The 20,907-nt window shown below is 40.8% G+C and overlaps 3 protein-coding genes across 4 annotated transcripts; 1 reads left to right on the forward strand and 2 right to left on the reverse strand.

Moving 5' to 3' along the window:
- Nucleotides 1-6,292: 6,292 nt before the first annotated feature.
- Nucleotides 6,293-20,754, reverse strand: LOC311079168 (serine/threonine-protein kinase Nek1-like). Of its 2 annotated transcripts, XM_084108378.1 has the most exons (7): nucleotides 20,569-20,754; nucleotides 18,814-18,897; nucleotides 18,663-18,730; nucleotides 18,492-18,578; nucleotides 10,431-10,485; nucleotides 9,648-9,865; nucleotides 6,293-6,667 (listed from the first exon to the last, which is right to left on the reverse strand). In XM_084108378.1, exons 1-7 carry the CDS (start codon nucleotides 20,602-20,604, stop codon nucleotides 6,583-6,585), a joined length of 633 nt encoding a protein of 210 aa, XP_083964504.1. In that variant the 5' UTR covers nucleotides 20,605-20,754; the 3' UTR covers nucleotides 6,293-6,582. The 2 variants fall into 2 exon arrangements, with proteins under 2 accessions (XP_083964504.1, XP_083964503.1); XM_084108377.1 differs by lacking the exon at nucleotides 6,293-6,667 and having other exon boundaries at nucleotides 8,105-9,865; nucleotides 20,569-20,753.
- Nucleotides 10,507-15,000, forward strand: LOC311079188 (zinc finger and SCAN domain-containing protein 20-like; the record flags this gene model as incomplete). Its single annotated transcript, XM_084108401.1, has 2 exons — nucleotides 10,507-14,419; nucleotides 14,798-15,000. The coding sequence occupies exons 1-2, from the start codon at nucleotides 14,011-14,013 to the stop codon at nucleotides 14,998-15,000; spliced, it is 612 nt and encodes a 203-aa protein (XP_083964527.1). The 5' UTR covers nucleotides 10,507-14,010.
- LOC311079169 (uncharacterized protein) lies at nucleotides 15,056-18,461 on the reverse strand. Its single transcript, XM_084108379.1, has 2 exons — nucleotides 17,007-18,461; nucleotides 15,056-16,835 (listed from the first exon to the last, which is right to left on the reverse strand). The coding sequence occupies exons 1-2, from the start codon at nucleotides 17,142-17,144 to the stop codon at nucleotides 15,735-15,737; spliced, it is 1,239 nt and encodes a 412-aa protein (XP_083964505.1). The 5' UTR covers nucleotides 17,145-18,461; the 3' UTR covers nucleotides 15,056-15,734.
- Nucleotides 20,755-20,907: the final 153 nt, after the last annotated feature.

Here is a 20,907-nt window from a genome sequence, read left to right on the forward strand (position 1 = left end):
CAGAGTCTAGGAAAAATCACTAGTTCCTCTTCAGAGAAACCGATTCCTGGGGGCGGTGTAGGTTATAGTCACGATGCAGGCACAACTGTCTCCAGGTCGGACATTCACCTTCCTGACCATAGTCATGAATATCAAGCTAGGCCAGGCCACCACTATATGACCTTATTAACCCAGTGGGGTCGGCGGTATCGCCGGCGATACCAGCTCGCTTTTTTTTTTATCAGTTCAAAAGATTAATTTTGCTCTGTTGACTTTGATATTACAAACACGTTTCATACATCAATCGATTCTGTTAAATGTGTATTATTTTTGTGTATACTCACAATAAAAACAAAGTGTTTTGCTTTTTGCCAAATAAAGAAAAATAAACACAAAGCGAGTTCTGCCTTCTCTCTGTCAGTGAAGTCCATTCTGAAACGCGTCCGAAAATGAACAATAACTCAGCGAATACTCAGTCAAACAGGCATACAGACACACAGGCATGAAGCTTGAATTCTCTTCTTTTAAATGAAGCAATTTCTATAAAAAACAAATATTCTCAGTTCATGTAATCTGTAAGAAAAGAGCGAGATGTCAGTCGTTCTCATCTCATCTAATCTAATTATTTTTAATGTGACTCCGCCCTCAGAGAGCGCGCACTATTCAAACGCAAATGACTGAGGCAATCGATGCAAACTGTGAACGCTCCCATATCAGCTCGAGAAGTTTAATCAGATCATTGTAGCCTACTTGTTTACACCGTCTCGCAGCGCTGTGAGGAATAATAATAATGGAAAATGTACCTCAGAAGTGCGGGTATTTCGAGGAGCAAGGATCCGACTGAGCTGAGGAATATTGTAGTAAGTTTTTTTTTTTTCCTTCTCAAGTGAATCGCGTTTCTGTGTGAATGAACGGCAGAGATGCGCGCTGTTTACCACAGCTCGCAATCTGTGTGTGAATGAATGATGATGTTTAGCAAACTGTATTGCTATACCGAGATGAGTAAAAATCGACTGAAATATGTTGAAATAAAATGTAGGCTATTTGTATAAGCAACGTATTAAACTGCAAATTAACATTTATATGCCCTAATATTTCATAAAAACAACGTTACAGTCAGGCAAAATATGAAAGACAACATTTTGTTGACTAGATTTGGGTAGTTTTTACTGTAGAATATACTGCCACATCAAATAAGCTTTTGTATGTATATATATATATATATATATATATATATATATATATATATATATATACACATATACATATATATAAAAATACTATTTTTGTCAAAAATAAAGTCATCAACTAAGATGTTAGCTGTTCCAATGTTGGCTATATTCAAACTAATGAATACATAATAAAATGTAGGCCTATAATCATTTTTTTTTTACAAAGAAAGAGTACACTTGAAATATTGTTGAAATTGTAATTATTGTTGTAATTGTAACCTTTTATAATAAAATAGCAAAATATATTTACAAGATAGATGTAAGCAAAATCTTAAATGGTCAATATAAGTCTTCTTCTAAATATATATTTTGTCCTTGCATTGTGGCTCAGTCAGTGTCACCCCTGAATGAATGGCTCATTATGCAGAGTGGGTGGGACATTGTATTCTCAGGTGTAAACTACTCCTCGTTCACGCCCCCATCACATATTGGCTTTCCAAGCAAAACCTGTCTTACCCAATTTAAATCAATGTATTGTTTTATGTGAACGATAAAGCAAGACTATTTTCACATAATTTTGAAGCCAGAACTCGAAGCGACAACATCCATTAGTCAAAAGTCTTGTGGACACATATTTAGTATGAGTTTTGTGATCTTATTTCAGCAACTTTCATTTTTATTTTTTTCAATAACCACACATAAACATTATTCTCTTAAAAATACAAACATCTACATACATGTGGCTTACATATTATGGTAGCCCTGTTTGTGCTATATAGAGTGAATTTACACCTTTGCCATTATCATGTTTATAAATAACTGAAAAAAGCACAAATGTCAGGGCATGTCAGAACATCCCAAGGGCCCCAAAAACACCCTAGACCCCAGAGGGTTAAAGAGTGGGCTCGCTGGCAGCGGTGTTCAACATACTATTCTTTGGCCTGCTGTACGTGGGGGCCCTGTAGTAGTGGCTCAGGACCAATGGGTTTTTTCCGAGAGGGAACCCACTCCGCATGACCAGAGTTACGCGCCTATGCCCTCGTTTTCTGTTCATGGGGAGGAAGTTATGGTCTCTGCTCTTAGAACCTGTGTTGGAAACACAGGGTCTGAAGAGATCTCTGATCAAAGAGGGGGCAGTCATCCTGTCGAGGCAGGGGCTGCGGCCCGGGGATTTCAAACTCCATCCCAAGTTGGCTTTAGCCGGGATGGAGGTCGGTTTGTCGGAGGTGGTCCTATTTCGCCTTCAGGCGGTCGGCCACCTTCCGCGCCACCTCTCCTGTGCTCCTCCAGCTCCAGCTCTGCGGTAAATCCGCATCAGAATGGGCCTCTCTCCTCAGTCCGAAGTCGTGATAATTCACCCTTGGCTGAAGCCCAAGAAGCTGCTGGCAGGGGTTCTAGAGAAGGTCCGGCAGTACGGGATCAGCTTGCTCCTAGTAGCCCTGTACTGGCCGGCCCGAGTATAGTTTTCAGACATCATTGCGCTTCTATCAGGCCCTCCGTGGCAAATCCCGATCAGGTGGGACCTTCTTTCTCAGGCCGAGGGCACAATATTTCACCCTCAGCCGGAGTTGTGGAAGCTGTGGGTCTGGCCCCTGAGGGGGACCAACTCGTAAGTGCTGGTCTCTCAACCGAGGTTGTTGAGACCATCTTAAACTCTAGAGCCCTCTCCACGAGGAAACTGTATGCATTGAAATGGAATGTATTCAATTTATGGTGTAGAGAACTTCAGTTGGACCCAGTTAACTGCCCAGTGGCTTCAGTGCTGGAGTTCCTCCAGAGTCGCTTCTCTGATGGGCTCTCCCCGTCCACGCTTAAGGTCTATGTGGCGGCCATAGCTGCCTTCCACATCCTTTAGGGGTGGGCATGTTGGGGAGACACCCACTTATAATACGTTTCCTTCGTGGAGCTAGGAGGATGAGGCCTGTCGTCCAGTCCAGGGTCCCCACGTGGGACCTGGCAGTGGTTCTTGAGGGGTTATCCCTGGCACCCTTCAAACCCTTGGATAAGGTGTCTGAGAAATTTGTGTCTTTAAAGGTAGCCTTCCTGCTCGCCATTACTTCCCTTAAACGAGTGGGCGATCTGCAGGCGCTATCTGTTGCTCCCTCTTGCCTCGAGTTCGCTCCTGGCAGAGTGAGAGCTATTCTCCACCCTAGACCTGGCTATGTGCCTAAGGTGCCTACACATGTGGCACGGTCTCTAAATCTACAGGCGTTTCATCCTCCCCCGCATGTGTCGGATGAGCAAGCTAAGCTTCACTTACTTTGCCCGGTTCGAGCCCTGGAGGCTTATGTTCTAAGGACCTCGGGCTGGAGGAAGTCGGACCAGCTACTTGTGTGCTTTGGGCCACCTAAAAAGGGTTCTCCTGCTTCAAAACAAACCATCAGCAGGTGGATAGTAGAGGCTATTTCTTCAGCTTACGAGGCGCGCAACTTGCCTTCGCCTCTGCTGATATAAGCCCACTCAACCAGAGGAGTGGCTTCCTCTAAGGCCCTGCTAGCAGGAGTTTCCCTTCAAGAGGTCTGTGATGCCGCCGGCTGGGCCTCCCCGCACACCTTTATAAAACATTACAGTCTGGATCTGCCCTCTACACCGGGTTCACACGTTCTCTCGTCTTGAGTGTGCCAGATTGCTTCACACCAGGGCGTATGTCTCTCAGTGTGGCGCAGTGGGCATTTCGTTCCCCATTGTGTCGATTCTCGACGCAGCGCGAGTTCCCTTGAAAGGGAACGTCTCGGGTTACGACTGTAATCCCTCTCATCCCTGAGAGGGAACGAGACGCTGCGTCCCTCGGCCACACTTTTCGCGCTCCTGAGAATGACTTGCTTTCGAACATTCAGAAGCTGACATTGTTGTGTTCCGGCGTCCTTATATAGCTTCTGCTTCTCCGTCACATGCGACGTCACGAGTGACGTCATGACGCAACACCAATCAGAGATTGGACTAGTTCCATACAGGCTTCAGACGCGTCATGCTGGAGGCGTTCCCCATTGTGTCGATTCTCGACGCAGCGTCTCATTCCCTCTCAGGGAACGAGGGTTACAGTCGTAACCCAAGACAATATTTTGACCAGAAAAGGTGATACTTGTGATGGTGGAAGAGCGGAGCTGATGTGATATGCCAACTAAGATGGCTTCTGTTTTGGAACTATTCAGCTGAAGGAAGTTGAGCTTCATCCACGCCTCTATCTCCTCCAGGCAGGTGGTCAGTGTGGATGTTGGCATGGGGGCAGAAGAAGTGGGGGTTGTCCTGAGATAAAGCTGTGTATCATCAGCATAACAATGAAATGATATATCATGTCTGCTAATGATTTTGCCAAGAGGGAGCATATAAATGGTGAAGAGTATGGGGCCCAGCACAGAGCCCTGGGGGACACCGCAGGTGACGTTGGGGGTGTGTGATTTGGCCTTTCTCAGGGTGACGTGCTCGGTTCTGCTGGTCAGATACGAGATAAACCAGTTGTGCACATTTCCAGAGAGTCCAGTGGTGTGTTGCAGGCGGTGGAGGAGAATGTTATGGTCTACTGTATCAAAAGCAGCTGTTAGGTCTAGGAGGATGAGTAGAGATGGGCAACCAGTATCTGCTGACATCAGAAGGTCGTTAGTAATCCTGATCAAAGCTGTTTCTGTGCTATGGCCAGGGCGGAAACCCGACTGAAACTTTTCAAACAGATTATTGTGCTTGAGGTGCAACTGTTTTTTCCAGAACGTTTGATAAGAATGTAAGATTGGAAATAGGCCTGTAGTTGGAGAGATCTTCTGGATCTAGAGTGGTTTTTTTCAGAAGAGGTCTGATGACAGCAGTTTTTAGCATAGGTGGGATATGACCAACCAAGAGGGAGTGGTTTATGATCTTGGTGATGAATGGAGAAACGGCAAAGATGTTGGCCTTCAGCAGAGCTGAAGGGAAAGGGTCCAGGGCACAGGTGGACGGCTTAATATTTTTGATGATATCCTCCACTTCTTCCTGTGTGGCATCAGAGAAAGAGCAGAGGGGCTGGACAATCTCAAACGGTGGGTTGGCCGTTGGGAGGGGCAGGACAGCAGTGGCAGAGAGGTCTGCACGGATGTTATTAACCTTATGTTTGAAAAAAGTGATGTGCATGTTGCACCTCTCCTCAATGGTTTCAGAGTGAGAAAATAAGGGGGGTTTGAGAAGGTGGTTTATTGTTGACAAAAGTTGTTTGGAGTTACCAGGGCTATTATTGATGATAGTGGAATAATACCTGGACCGTGCGTCCCTCAGAGCTTCTGCTAGGTAATGCTTCTGCTAGGAACTAGGTAATGCTAATAAAGAATAATTTTCATAATGTTACACTAATGTGCAATTTTGACACAAATTAATTAATAATGATCAATGCCACTTTTTATTGTAAACCTAGTGGTAATACATATAGATGCTTGGGATTTAAATATTTAAGTAGGCTAAAAATACCAGCAAACGGTCGCATTTATCATGTTTGTTTAGCGATCACGCTTTTTCTAGTGATTTCTTTCTGATTCGTTTTCTGATAAAAGTAACTTTCATTTGTTGGTGAAATGATGTGTTTGTGTGATGTTGCTCCAGAGAGGCATGTTATGGGCATGTTTTAGTGAAGAGCTGTGGAGCTTCTGGCCCGACAGTGGAAACGCAACAGATTTTGAGCCCGGTGCTCCTGGCCCGAGGCCATTAGCCCGGCTCGGCCCATTTAAAGCCCTGGCTCGCACTGGCCCGACAGTGGAAACACGGCTAGTGATGAGTCAATCTCATTTGATTCATTTGGATTTTTAGACTTTCTTATCATGGTTTTTAAGCATTTCACAACCCACACACAAACAACTACAAATTAATAGGCCTGGTGCTAATTATTAATGTGTGCACAACTACCCATCTATTTGACAACAAATGTCTTTGTTCCTTTCAAATATCTTGTATTATTTTCAATTCTACACCATTGTTTTCTTGTAGGGGACCATTTTTCCCATCATGCCTCGTCACACGGCTGAAGATCTTTTTCGGCTACACTTGGTCCATTAAAACTAACTCTACTATTCTGTTCTATAAATACTATTTATTGTTCTCCTCATTTGTAAGTCGCTTTTTTTAAAAGTGTCTGCTAAATTATTAAATGTTGAATGTAAATGTATAAACAACACTCCTTTTTAAGTTGCTTCATGTTTATTAAAGACACATTTTACATTACAATTCTGATCCAGTGAGGTGTAAGAAACAAAATGTGGCAAATTACTAATTTTGCCATGATGATTAATTTAAGAACAATTAAGAATACAGTCAAGTAATACAGACACATTATTTTTTTAAAGTGTATTAGACATACATTAATCTGAATCAAGAGGAATATTGTCATCTGCAGTTTATATCGGAAACATATTCTATTGACAATATTTTTCTATTATTCCTATACAGTGAGGATAATAAGTATTTGAACACCCTGCTATTTTGCAAGTTCTCCCACTTGGAAATCATGGAGGGGTCTGAAAGTGTCATCGTAGGTGCATGTCCACTGTGAGAGACATAATCTAAATAAAAAAATCCAGAAATCACAATATATGATTTTTTAAATATTTATTTGTATGATACAGCTGCAAATAAGTATTTGAACACCTGTCTATCAGCTAGAATTCTGACCCTCAAAGACCTGTTAGTCTGCCTTTAAAATGTCCACCTCCACTCAATTTATTATCCTAAATTAGATGCACCTGTTTGAGGTCGTTAGCTGCATAAAGACACCTGTCCACCCCATACAATCAGTAAGAATCCAACTACTAACATGGCCAAGACCAAAGAGCTGTCCAAAGACACTAGAGACAAAATTGTACACCTCCACAAGGCTGGAAAGGGCTACGGGGAAATTGCCAAGCAGCTTGGTGAAAAAAGGTCCACTGTTGGAGCAATCATTAGAAAATGGAAGAAGCTAAACATGACGGTCAATCTCCCTCGGACTGGGGCTCCATGCAAGATCTCACCTCGTGGGGTCTCAATGATCCTAAGAAAGGTGAGAAATCAGCCCAGAACTACACGGAAGGAGCTGGTCAATGACCTGAAAAGAGCTGGGACCACTGTTTCCAAGGTTACTGTTGGTAATACACTAAGACGTCATGGTTTGAAATCATGCATGGCACGGAAGGTTCCCCTGCTTAAACCAGCACATGTCAAGGCCCGTCTTAAGTTTGCCAATGACCATTTGGATGATCCAGAGGAGTCATGGGAGAAAGTCATGTGGTCAGATGAGACCAAAATAGAACTTTTTGGTCATAATTCCACTAAACGTGTTTGGATGAAGAAGAATGATGAGTACCATCCCAAGAACACCATCCCTACTGTGAAGCATGGGGGTGGTAGCATCATGCTTTGGGGGTGTTTTTCTGCACATGGGACAGGGCGACTGCACTGTATTAAGGAGAGGATGACCGGGGCCATGTATTGCGAGATTTTGGGGAACAACCTCCTTCCCTCAGTTAGAGCATTGAAGATGGGTCGAGGCTGGGTTCTTCCAACATGACAATGACCCGAAGCACACAGCCAGGATAACCAAGGAGTGGCTCTGTAAGAAGCATATCAAGGTTCTGGCGTGGCCTAGCCAGTCTCCAGACCTAAACCCAATAGAGAATCTTTGGAAGGAGCTCAAACTCCGTGTTTCTCAGCGACAGCCCAGAAACCTGACTGATCTAGAGAAGATCTGTGTGGAGGAGTGGGCCAAAATCCCTCCTGCAGTGTGTGCAAACCTGGTAAAAAACTACAGGAAACGTTTGACCTCTGTAATTGCAAACAAAGGCTACTGTACCAAATATTAACATTGATTTTCTCAGGTGTTCAAATACTTATTTGCAGCTGTATCATACAAATAAATAGTTAAAAAATCATACATTGTGATTTCTGGATTTATTTTTTTAGATTATGTCTCTCACAGTGGACATGAACCTACGATGACAATTTCAGACCCCTCCATGATTTCTAAGTGGGAGAACTTGCAAAATAGCAGGGTGTTCAAATACTTATTTTCCTCACTGTATTTCTATTGTAATTTGACTTTTAAACATTTATACACAAATTACTAAAAAAGAAGTTTAAAACAACAAAAATAAATGTATATAACAGTAATCCATAAAAAACATTAAAAACTGTTATACAAAACATTGAGTCTCAAACACTAATTTTGTACATACATTTTTATCTGAAAGCTGTACGAATGGCTTTAAATGATCAACACACACACACACACACACACAACATGTCTTAGTCTGTATTTAAAGGTGTTTATTGTACCTTATACTTTATACTTATTGCAGTATTTCAAAGTTCAGGGTGAACTCTACTGCATGTTTGCTGAGAGTGATGAAAACCTTTATATGGAGATTATTTGGGCATGTTTATGCAAATTACTAATCCCAGATGTGCTGTTCACAGAAATATTCAGAAATACAAAATTAATTAACTTTAGAACAAAATCATTTCAGATAAGTTTTCCTGTACATATAAATACAAATAATCCAAGCAATTATTAGTAAAGTTGATAGTTACAAAATAGAATGATTGCAATAGTCTGACTTCACACGTTGCATATCTCTTCTATTGTGTGGCTCGGTGCAACATACTGTACATTTAAATCGTTTTCTGCAAAAACCAATTCACTTAAGCTTACATATAAATCAGTAGACTGTTGCTTGAATCTCGTATCATATTTAAACAAAATTTCTGCCACCATTGGCAAAGTCATTTCTTGTTTCTTGAATTACTCTCAAGGCCTCGCAAAGCTCTGTATGTGTTTTCCTCATCTGCGTGATGCCTTTGAGTACAGTGGATTTGACCATTTCTGGATCTACTCTTCCCTGACTCATCTGGTGAATCTCTCTGGCATCTTTCACGATGAAGGCGACGTCAGCTATGACTAAGATTCCACTCAACACTCCTGAAGTTGCTGCTACTGCTCGCCCGACACCGGCAGACTGAACAGCAATTCTGCTTGCCAATATTCCAAGAGCCACGAACTCTGTGACACCTGCTACTGCGATTCTGCCTATTCTCCATGACATTTGCACTTTATCAAGAGTTGAGCTAGGGACAAAATCACGGAACTCACGGAACTTTGCAAGTTTTCTCATTACCTTTCTCAGTTTTTTGAGTGAATTGAGAATCGGTTCACTTGCTTCTTGGTAATCCTGCTGAATTTTTTTAAAGCTCTCACTGATTTTTTTTTGTTTGACTGTATTGGTAATGTTGGATGCAGCACCTGTTAGACCACCTGCAACTCCAACACCAATCCCAACACCAGCTACAATCAGAGATGTTCCGAATGTGAACGGTGCCAAACATGCCCCAGCCAATGCAGTGATTCCTCCAGCTGCTCCGATCACTGCACCTGTCAGACTGCCTACAGTGCAGTTATGGTGGATCTCCTCTAGTGAATCTGTTGTTGTTTTCCACTCGCTAACTACAATCTCAAAGTCGTTATAGTGCTTGTCGTAGGCCTCATTAAAGTTATTGATGGAAGTCAAGTACCTTTGCTGCAGTGCATCTGGAATCCTCCTATGTCTCTGTACTGCAACCCTCAGGAATGGTTTTGCCAGAATCTCATCAGCTGAAGGTCTCGTATGAGGGTCACGGATGAGCATTTGACAGATTAATCCCCTTAGATCATTCGAGTACCTATCTGAGATTGTGGGTATGTTTCCTCTCAAGCTATTGGCATGTAGAAAGCGACGCTCTATGATGTCTGACTGTCAGATAAAGGAAAAATAAAAGTCTGATTAACCTCTAGATTATTAAAAATATATAAAAAAACTAAGACCTTTATTTATGTGACTGAATTTATAATTCAGACACTTTTCTCCAAAGTAACTTGCCATATAATGACACGGCAATTTGTTAAACAAAGCCAACAGTAGAACACAATTCCAGTTTTTTTATACAGATTAAGAAGAGAAGAGGATAAATACAAAAAGAACATTTATGTGTGTGCAAATTTAAACTAATATTTCCTTTTGGTACAAATGTCAAAATTTTCCTCCATAGCAGTTACAAGATCTTAAAATAGGTTAGGACTGTTCTCTTTGTTTGCACACTTTGAAGTTATTTGATTGAGCCATATGATTATTGTAATTAGCATTGACATGATTTAATGCACTGATGGACTGGCCATGTGTGCAGGATGTGTTTGTATATATGGCCCTGTGACCCTACATTAGAAAATAGAGACCCAACATTGGAGACCCACTTAAAAGAATAGATGGATTTTATTTTATTTTTTTAATTTTTTTTTTGAGAAAATAAATGTATACTCACCCACACATTCAGCATGCAGAGATCATGAAGCAACCATCCCAATGACCATATGTCACTAAACAAAGTCAGTATAATTTAGTTAGTTACTTCAATTGATATAGTGTCACATCTATGTTCTGTTTATCATTGCGATTTGAGCCCCGTTTACACGAAGGGAAGACGCAGATATTTCCCTGCGGTTTGGCCTCTCATTTACACGAAAACCCAGTTTTTATCACAGAAAATGATTATTTCTAAAAACTCCACCAAACATTCATCAGGAGATTTCTGATAATGCTGGTTATGTGTTGCCATTTAGGTTCTCAAACATCACATTATGCGCCAGAAAATGCTTAACGTTTGGCTACTGATCATGTACTGTTAATGTGGTGCTCATTTTTACTTTTGTCCAAACACTTTTGGCCTGTTTGCATTTGCAAATACAGCTGCTCTATTATCTGATTGGCTAACGTGGGCTTGAGCTTCTCGTTACACTGCCACCTACAGGTTTGGCATGCTCTTGACGGCATATACACGGGTTTGTGTAAACGAACACTTTTCTGAAAACTGAAGGTGTGCACAATGTTATTTTTGAAAACGGAGAGGGTGAAATGTCTGTTTATGAAAATAGCCGGCCACGTGTAAACGTAGCCTTGGTTTCCCATGTTTGCCTGCTAGATTGTGTTCTAGTTAATCTCCTTGATTGTTAATTAGTTTACACCTGTCCCCATTATGTTAGTTATTGTCATCCTCTGTGTATTTAAGCCTTGTGTTCTTTGATGGTGTTGGTGTTGTTTCAGTTTACTGGTCTTGTTTCCCTGTGATTCTCCTGTGGTTCTCCTGTCTACTCTCAATCTTTAGCCATTTTCAAGAAATGACTCGAGGTGCATGATTTTCATCAAATCCTGACTCATTAAAGGATTAGTTCACTTTCAAATAAAAATTTCCTGATAATTTACTCATGTGTGTTGGCAGTGCCTGTACACAACCATCATATAATGATAAAAATCAATCCAGTGTTTTTTTTTAATCTACTTATATGTTTTCCCGTCTCAAATCGAGCCGTCTGACCGGAAGTTGCAATCGACTTTATTTCAGTGTTGTGACGTATATTTCCAAGAGAAACGAATACTGAATGAGAAAAATAGTGGGCGTGGCTTTTTTCCCAACTGACACCAGATTGAATCTAGAAAAGTAGGTGTTTCATTTAGAAATGGAGGCAGATCTGGAGGGCCGTGGTTACGGATGTTAAGCCGAAACCCAAGCAGTCAAACCGACGTCATCAGAGAAGAGCCTCCATTGTAGAGGGGAGGTGCATTTTCAGATTTTGATTAAAGATTACGAAGCCCAAAAATGTTTTTGTGTGGATTAACTTGCATGGATGAATTGTTAACCACAAAACTATAATTTTGCGCAAACAAGGTAGGTATGGTCAATTTTGATTGCATGTGGACTTTAACGAACACCCAACTCCACTTGTCACAGCACTTACACATTGTTTCCCTATTGTTAGTTTGATTGGTTCTATTGCTCTCCTCATTTGTAAGTCACTTTGGATAAAAGTGTCTGCTAAATGATTTAATGTAAATGGATTATTGGATTAAAGACTAATAATAATAATAATAATACATTTTATTTATAGGTGCCGTTAATGGCACTCAAGGACAACTTACAAAATCCATAAAAGCAAAGACATTAAATAAAAAAAACAGTACAGCAACAAACATTAAATCACATAAAATCACATAAAAGCCTGCCTAAACAGATACGTTTTTAGACGAGATTTAAAGACCGAAAGACTAGAACTGTTGCGAACTTCAACAGGAAGTGAGTTCCATAAATGGGGAGCCGCATAACCAAAAGCTTGTGACCCCATAGAAGTTGTTCGAGTGCGTGAAAGAACAAGTGTAAGTGCAGAAGCCGATCTTAAAGTGCGGGAAGGAGTATGTATATGAACAAGATCTAGAAGATATGAAGGAGCCAATTTGTTAAGTGCTTTGTAAGTTAAAAGAAGAATTTTTAAATGTACACGGAATTTAACTGGGAGCCAATGCAAATATGTTCAGAAATGGAATTTTTGGTAATGACTCGAGATGCGGCATTTTGTACTAACTGTAATTTATGAAAAGATTTGGAAGGAAGCCCATAAAACAAAGCATTACAATAAATAAATGTTATTGAACCAGTTTGTTATTGTTGCAAATACATCTATTTGTCTACACTCAAGAGTATTGTTTTAATAGATCAATAAATTAACATACTGTGCTATGTAGAATAAAAAATGTAGTTGAGTACTAATAGGAAATATACTACAATCTAAACTAAACTGAATTTCTTGTGTGAAATCTGACTCTTCCAGCAACTGTTACAACTCGCCCACGGGGTAAATTGTAACATTTGACTCTTGGCGCTTTTGGCGATACTGCCTAGGAATGGTAGGTCCGACGAACATACAAACAGTGCTCATTTGTAGGAGAGGCTTTCATGTTGTTTGTTTAAAAATATGGTTTGTCTAACCCCATTACTTTGTTAATTATTTGGCCAAATTCAAAAAGTGTTACTTTGTGCCCCGCGCTCCCCTACTAATCTGTATGTTTCACATAGTCTAAAGTCCATCCGCATTCTCCGCCAACGAGTTTTATCGGGATATCTGGCTCCATGTGTGGCTGGATATCGGGATATTAACCCTGGTGCAGCACGTTCTATCGTGAGTCTGCTTGAGCCTGAAGTCAAGGGAGAGTGAATGATAGTGTAACATTTTCTGTTTTGTTTTTAGGCGCGTGATGAGGGCAATGGCTGCGTTCTAGTCAAGTGCTTGTATGCTCTGATGCTCTGTGCCTCATTATAAAGTTGCTGTTCTGTTTCCAGCACGGGACCCAATGAGCTTTCCATGTTTTTAATTGAGATTTGGTCTTGCTTTTTAAGCTCTGGTTGCAGACATGTGTCTCAGTGCTATGCTTTAAGTTTCCTTTTTTTCCTTTTCTGGTTTATTTCTTTAATCGGTTTCAACGGTTTGGTATTTCTTAATTTGTATTTTGATTTCAATTTATTTATTGATTATTGAATATACTGTATATTGATTTCATTTAACAATTACTACGGTTGAGCTATATGGCCAAATTTGTTTAGTTATTTGTTTATAGTGGTTCTTTAATTTGAGTTTGTTTATGCTTTGTTTTTTTTTTGTTATTTGTGCTTTTGACTTGTGCAGACCCAGGTAGAACCGAGTAGTTGGTTCCTTCCTGGAACTGCATTTGAGCCATATTCTACATTGTCAAATGATTGTTTTGCTCATGCATATCTCTACTCCACTTTAACCTCTCTGTCTCTATCTCTTTTACCCCTTTTCCACCAAGGCAGTGCTGGTGCCGGTTCGGAGCCGGTGCCGACTCGCGAACCAGTTCTTTCTGTTTCGACAGCAAAGAACCGGTTCTCGGCCAGGAAAATTGGTTCCAAAGCGGCACCAACTCTTTGCTGGACTAGAACCGTTCTTTTACCACGTCATGCTGGGGGCGGGGTTATTGTGAGCAACAACTCGACGGTGACCGCCATTGCTAAAAACACCGCGCCAGCTAACGTTAGTAGAAATTATTGCTGAAAGATGGAAACTAAAGCGAAACAGTGGTCGGTGGAGGAGACTAATTGTTTGTTGGCGGTATGGTCCTCGGCAGAGGTACAGGAAAAAATCGAAGGTGCTTCAAGAACAAAACCTGTGTTCGAGCAGATCCAGAGGGAGATGGCTGCAGCGGGGTTTAACAGAACCATAGAGCAGATCAATAACAAGTTAAAAAAACTAAAAAAGGATTACAGGGACCAAAAGAAGGAGTTGGGTCGTAGTGGTAATGGACGGCCACGTTGTAGAAATCCTAATTTTGAGGTTCTGGACTCGGTCCTCGGCGACAGACCAGCGTGCCAGATCACCGGGGCATTAAATTCTGCCACTGCCATGCTTGAGTCCATGATGGATGAGACGCCGCTGCAGGGTATTACCAACAACTTTACTGATTCCGGTAAGATTAACTTTTCTAATGTTTCACCTTTGTTACAAACCAACTATACATTTCTTAGCTGTTTTGTTTACAATGCTATTTAGTAGCTGTGCTTGCTTGACCAGTTAGCTAGCTAGCATGCTATTGCTAAGTAAGTATTACATCAGGGAATAAATAGACATAATCTTTGACATAACCTACCAAATAGACATAACCTACCAAATAAATCAATAATTTAACACAAAATATTCATTTAAAAAAGAGTTTATTGATTTAACAGAACAGAACTGAACAGAACAGAACTGCGTCCATAGCAACGCACTGTTTTTCATGGCAACGGTCTGTTATCCGTTATTAACGTTTGTGATTAAAACACGGTCTTATTTTTGTTGTTTTTAGAGTTGTTGGGCATTGATGATAGTGAATCTGACCGGGAGCTACCGCTACCACTCCACTGCAGCTCACCAGTACCGTCTTGCAGCTCAGCAGCTGAAAGCTCCTCATCTGCTTCTTCCACCAGTCAGCAGACCAGAAAGGGTAAGGATTCTTATCAAGAAACTGAAATATATCACTCTTTATTAAATTTGATTACATTTGCATGAAGTGCCCAATGAACTAGTGGTAGTTTAGGGATATGATAGTAGACATATGATATAAGGTGTATCAGTGTAGTAATATAGTATAATATAATATTATTTTGTTAATATGTTGCATTGACTCTTGTGTTTGATTCTTTACAATTGCAAAATACACAAGGAAGATCTGTGTTAATTGTAGTGTTTTTTTTGTGCACAGGCAAAAGGAAAAGAGACATGAACGGGGAGCTGCTGGAATATTTCGAGAGGTCTGATGAAAGGTTCCTGCTGCACTGCAAGAACATGAATGATACCTTGATGAAGAAAATGGATGCAGACTCAACTGCAATGCTTGGACTCATGGAGCGTATGGTCATGGTGATGGAGAGACAATCCCACTGATGACTGCTACTGAATCAAAGAAACAATGTTGCACACTGTACTGTTCACACTTTAATATTTAAAATATTTAAAAGTTTTTAAAGTTTTTGCAGTGTATTTTTTTTATAAAATAAACATTTTCTACAGAAACTTGTCTGCTGTAGTATGCTTAATCAACACAAAAAACAAATGCAAGGAATCAAGGTTTAAAAAATTGTTTTTATTTACATTTGTGCAGATTTAACACTGCTGAATTTCAGGAAACCAGAAAGAGAGAACTATTAACTCAGCAACTATGTTACATCTGGTGTTATGGCAGTTTAAATATTTAACAAAAATACAGCACAGGTAGAAGTAAAATGAATTCAGGAAAAAATAAATCAGTCATCCCCTCTACAAAAGTACTGTATTAACGCAGCTCTGATGTCAGCCCCTTCTTGATTACCATGTTCAGGTACTGCCTGGACAGGAGGCTGAATGTTTATAGGCCTGTCTTGATGCTCCTCTGTAAAGTTGTCCCCATGTTCCTCACAAATATTGTGAAGCACACAGCAGGCGAGTGTCATTTGCTTGCTCAGCTCCAGCCTGCAGTCGTTTCTTTTTAGGAGGCACCTCCATCGACCTTTAAGTCTCCCAAAACACATCTCCACAACTGAACGTGCACTGCTCAGCCGGTAATTGTAGGTCTGTTGTTCATGTGTCAGTCTGCCAGTGTCTGAGAAGGGCTTCATGAGCCAGTTCTGCATGGGGTAAGCTGGGTCACCAATTAAATAATGTCCAACATCACACCCAGAGATGTTCATTTTGTTTTGGCCCAATAACTCCCCGTCATTTAGGACTTCCCACAACTGTGATTGTCTCAGTACTCTTGCATCGTGAACACTACCTGGATAGCCAACGCATACATCCCAGAAAAGACCTTTACCATCAACCACTGCTTGGAGAACAATCGAATGCCATCCTTTCCGGTTGTAATAGTCTCTAGGGTACTCCTCTGGTGCTATTATAGGGATGTGACTTCCATCTATTGCTCCAACACACTGTGGTACTCTCCAACGATTTTGAAAGAATGTGGCCAGTTCTACAAACTTGTCAGCGTCAGGAAATGTAATGTGCACAGGAAGCAGCACCCTGTTGACTGCATAGCAAAAGTCCTGAACACAGTTAAAGACGGTGCTGAGGCCTACCCCAAAAAGATGGCTTATGGTCCTGTATTCGCTGCCGGTGGCCAGTTTCCAGATGGCAATTGCCACTCGCTTTCGGATTGTGACACACATACGGTAATTTGTGTTCCTTCTCCCCATGACAGGCCTGACTCGAACACAGATGTACTCAAATGACTCCCGGGACACTCGGAAATTCTGCACAAACTGCTGAGCGGTGAAATCCGGAACAATTGTGTCCCACCAGTGGCGAGATCGCGGGTGTGCCCAGACAACAGGCGGTCTCCGTCTTGCGATGTGCCGCAATACTAACGTTGCCTGTAAAGATAAAAATCTTTTTAGTTGATTTCCAGTGTAATCGATAACGTTAGATAGCGCCACCGGTACATACGGTAGCTAACGTAAGGGACATTAGAGCTAACGGCCTTGCTTTTGCTTCCAACAAGAGCTAACATCAATAATAAGAATCAAAACATGTTATATAATTACCCTTTTTCTCGAACGTAACCTCCGTCTGTAGTATTCCAGTCGAGCTGCACAAATTTGTTCAATGCGTCGTCTTCTAATCCCAAGAAAGGATCGCATAGCCAGGAGAAACATTTGCAAAAAAAACATGTAGTCCGCCATTGTAAATGTTTATGCTTGAAGTTGGCGCAGCCGCGCAAGCGTTTCTGGGAAAGCTATGACGTATGGCAACGTAAACAGTGACGTAACGACGTCGTTCGCTGGGCTCTCTAGTTCAGTGGAAAAACAAACAGGTTCGGAGAAGGTTCGCAAGTTGAACCAACTTTGAACCAGCACTAGTTCCGAACCAGTTCTTTTTTGGTGGAAAAGGGATATTTGTTGGCAGGATCTGGGCACCGGGGCCAGACGAGTGACCTTCTTTGGGTGGTGGCATCCTTCACTGTGTGTCGTGCTCTTCACTGACATTAGTGTCGGTGTGTGTGTGTGTGTGTGCTAGTGTGTATGCACTGTGATTTGAGTGATTTTCATTATTTAAGGGTGATTATTCTATATGAGACTGCCTCTATCGGTAAGCCCCAGTTCCTTTGCCAGTGATAATTGAACCTTCAAAGCGAGATGAGTGTGGCTGCTTGTTAATGTCCCCTCTTTCTAACTGTCAATAAAATATATTTTTGTACGATTACCTATGTCTCTTGCTCTAATGGTGATTCGAACCTGTGCATGCCTTTAGAGAGCGCAGTTAATTCCTTGGGTGCAACTCCCAAGGTGGCGTAGTTGGAAAGTGATATCAACTTGAGTTTGTCGAGCACGTGTATAATTAGTGCTCCGCCCCACCCTATAACTCTTGCTTTGCCACATTAAGAATAGGTGTTATAACAGCAGTTTTAAGTGCAGTAGAAACAGTACCAGAAAGAAGTGAAGTATGCATGATATCAGTGATCAGAGGAAATGGTAAACCAGCTTTAACCAAGTGAGTCGGAAATGGGTCCAGTTGACACGTGACAGATTTAGATTTTTGTACAATGAAACAAATTTCCTCAACTGTTAGAATTTTAAAAGTAGGAAATGTAAATAACGAAGATGGCACAAAGCTAGAATGAATTATGTTACAATCAGGGTTTGGTGAAACCAATTGCTGGTAAATAGGTTCAATTTTCTTATAAAAAAAAAAAAAGAGCATGAAAGCTTCACACAATTCTCTCGAGCTATTCTTCATTTTGTGCTTTATTATAACAGCCTAACAGTGCTCATTACATAGTTAATTGTTTTGTTTTGGATGACCTTCATCTGAATATTTAACTTTCATGTTCTTTAAACCCCGGCTTTGCAGACAATGCTCAAGTCTCAGACTAAAATGCATTATTGAGCTGTTTCTTTTTTCTTAGACATGTTTATAAAAGCTACTTAAATGTCCTAATTGAACTAAGGCCAAATCCTGGATTAATTTAAAATTGTCTGTGAAACCAGGCCTCAATGTATGTATTACCATATCTTTTACAAAAAGCATACCTTTTTGAATTGTGTCTGTGTCCTGTATAGATTTCTGGGCTGACATAGAGCGCTGCACCCACACTTGATGTTGCATATTCATCAGCTCTTAAAAATAAAAATCAAACATGTAAATTCAAATGGATGGAACTGACAAAATCCCTTCAAAATCCTATTACTATTTAATTTCACCTTTGCAGCACTTTTGAGCATCCAAAATCTCCTAGGTTGATGTAACCATCCTCAGTAAGAAAAACATTCTAGAGGAACACCATAAATCATCACATGAACACATTTGGCTTTAATGTTAATAAATGATTAAATGACCTTGGTCAATGTCTACCTGTGGTTTTATATCTCTGTGGAGAACATTGTTCTCATGGAGATACTGCAGAGCCAGACAAATCTGAACAAACCAGTCAAGGATCTACACACAGAAGAAACAAGAAAACAGTCATTTATTCCATGCATTGTATTTGTTTTATTTGGTATCTTTGAGTTCTAAAAGGTTGCATATTTGCTATTAGTCTACCATAGTGAAAGAAAGTGTTTTACCCCCAATGTATCATTCAGTGTTGAGTATTAACAGGGCTGAGTGATATTAGCTCTTCTCTGGAGTACTTTATAGCTAACTAACAATCTGTAATCATTGGATAACTTTTCTGAAGTAAATGTGACATTAAGGTCGCTTGTCCAACAAAGTGTTTTAGCGTATTTTTTCAATTCTTTCAAAAGAAGCGCAGCATGTTTTAAAGCATCTCTCTGGTTGCTATGAGATGTAAAATTGGGTAAAACCCTGTCACTTTTTACAAACCATCTAATCACAGCGGAGGACAAAGACCCAGCCGTCAGATTCTGTTACAACGATAACAGATGACAATACAAGCACATTCATCCAAAATGTACTTTATATTGTTTTGAGATTTTTATATTTAAAAAACAAACTATTTGTGAAATCAGATGCTAGTAACAGTTCAGCAGATATTCTGTATCATAGCAACAAAAGTGTCTTAATGTGCTTTCCCACCGAACGCGAAACAATTGTTCCCCTTCGTCAGTCACTATTACACAAGTCAAGACTGACGAATGGGGATTGCTTGCGAGAGCGAACTTAAAGTGAAACTAAATGAGCCAATGCACATTAGCATACGATAATTGCACCAGCTGCTGTGCATCGCGGCGCGAGCAGATAATTAGCAGCCGCTTCGGAGCCATGACGGTAAAATGCTGTTCCTGCTCTGCAATCTCATCTGAGAGTATTTAAACTTCAAAAGAGGAGTCTGCTTCTTCAGGAGAACACCTCTTCAAGCTGGTGTTGGTGTTACACAGACAGCACTGGCCGAGATCTCACAGAGAGCAAAACAGCTGTTTTCACAGCTCAGGCTGTTGTGCCTTCAATGAGAATGTGAGTGCTCACATCCGGCTTGCATTATCGTCACTGCATTTGGTAGATATCCCTATTCCCCAGTGACTGACGAAGGGGAACGTCTCGATTATGTATGGTAACCTTCGGTCCCCGCGGAGGGAACGGAGACGTGAGTCTCCTCGCCACAGTTGCTGAGCTTCCGCTGTACGGCCGAGTCACAGGTTCGGCTCCTCAGCGGAAAGACAAGGATGCGACGCACCTCCTGCTCATTATATCCTTGTGCCGCGATGCACAGCAGCTGGAGCAATTATCGCATGCCAATGTGCATTGGCTCGTTTAGTTTCTCGCGAAGTGCTCTCACAAGCGATCCCCATTCGTCAGTCTTGACTTATGTCTTAGTTCCCTCCTCGGGGAACAAGGGTTACCATACGTAACCGCGACGATTGCCTTCGGCTAATTCACGCCTGACCGATAAATTGTGCTGACCAATAATGTATTTCCCTTGTGTTTGTATCTCAAAGGTTTGTCCATTTGGCTTTAACCTCTTTCCCTGCACAACATACAACAGTAAATTAAGATAAAGTTTGGTACTACACCAGAAACAAACTATAATGCGTACAATGCTTTTGACAAAATACATCATAAATTATAATTAGAGCAACAATTAGCATCACTAACTATAATTAACAGCTCTAGAGCGAATGAGCTCTCTCTGACTCATATAACACTCACCTGTTCTTCTTCAAAACTTCCTTCTTGTGTTTGCATTTTCTTGAATAGATCTCCTCCTGCACAGTACTCCAACACAATGTAGAAGTACCCAGATTCTTCATCATAAAAAACATCCAACAAATAAAACCAATTATGTATTTTTATGGAATATCTTCATTTACAAATATAGGAAACTACAAATGTATAAACTAAATTCTCTCATTTCCAAAACATTTTCAGCATCATTACTCCAGTCTGCAGTGTCACAGTAATCAGGCTTGTGCAAAAACATTATGTCAAAAACAGGATCTTGAATTACAATTTGAATTTGAATTAAAGGAAGCAGAATTGCAATTCAAT

Source organism: Abramis brama (assembly GCF_963993115.1).
Source record: "Abramis brama genome assembly, chromosome: 3".
In the NCBI taxonomy this organism is placed as follows: Eukaryota; Metazoa; Chordata; class Actinopteri; order Cypriniformes; family Leuciscidae; genus Abramis; species Abramis brama.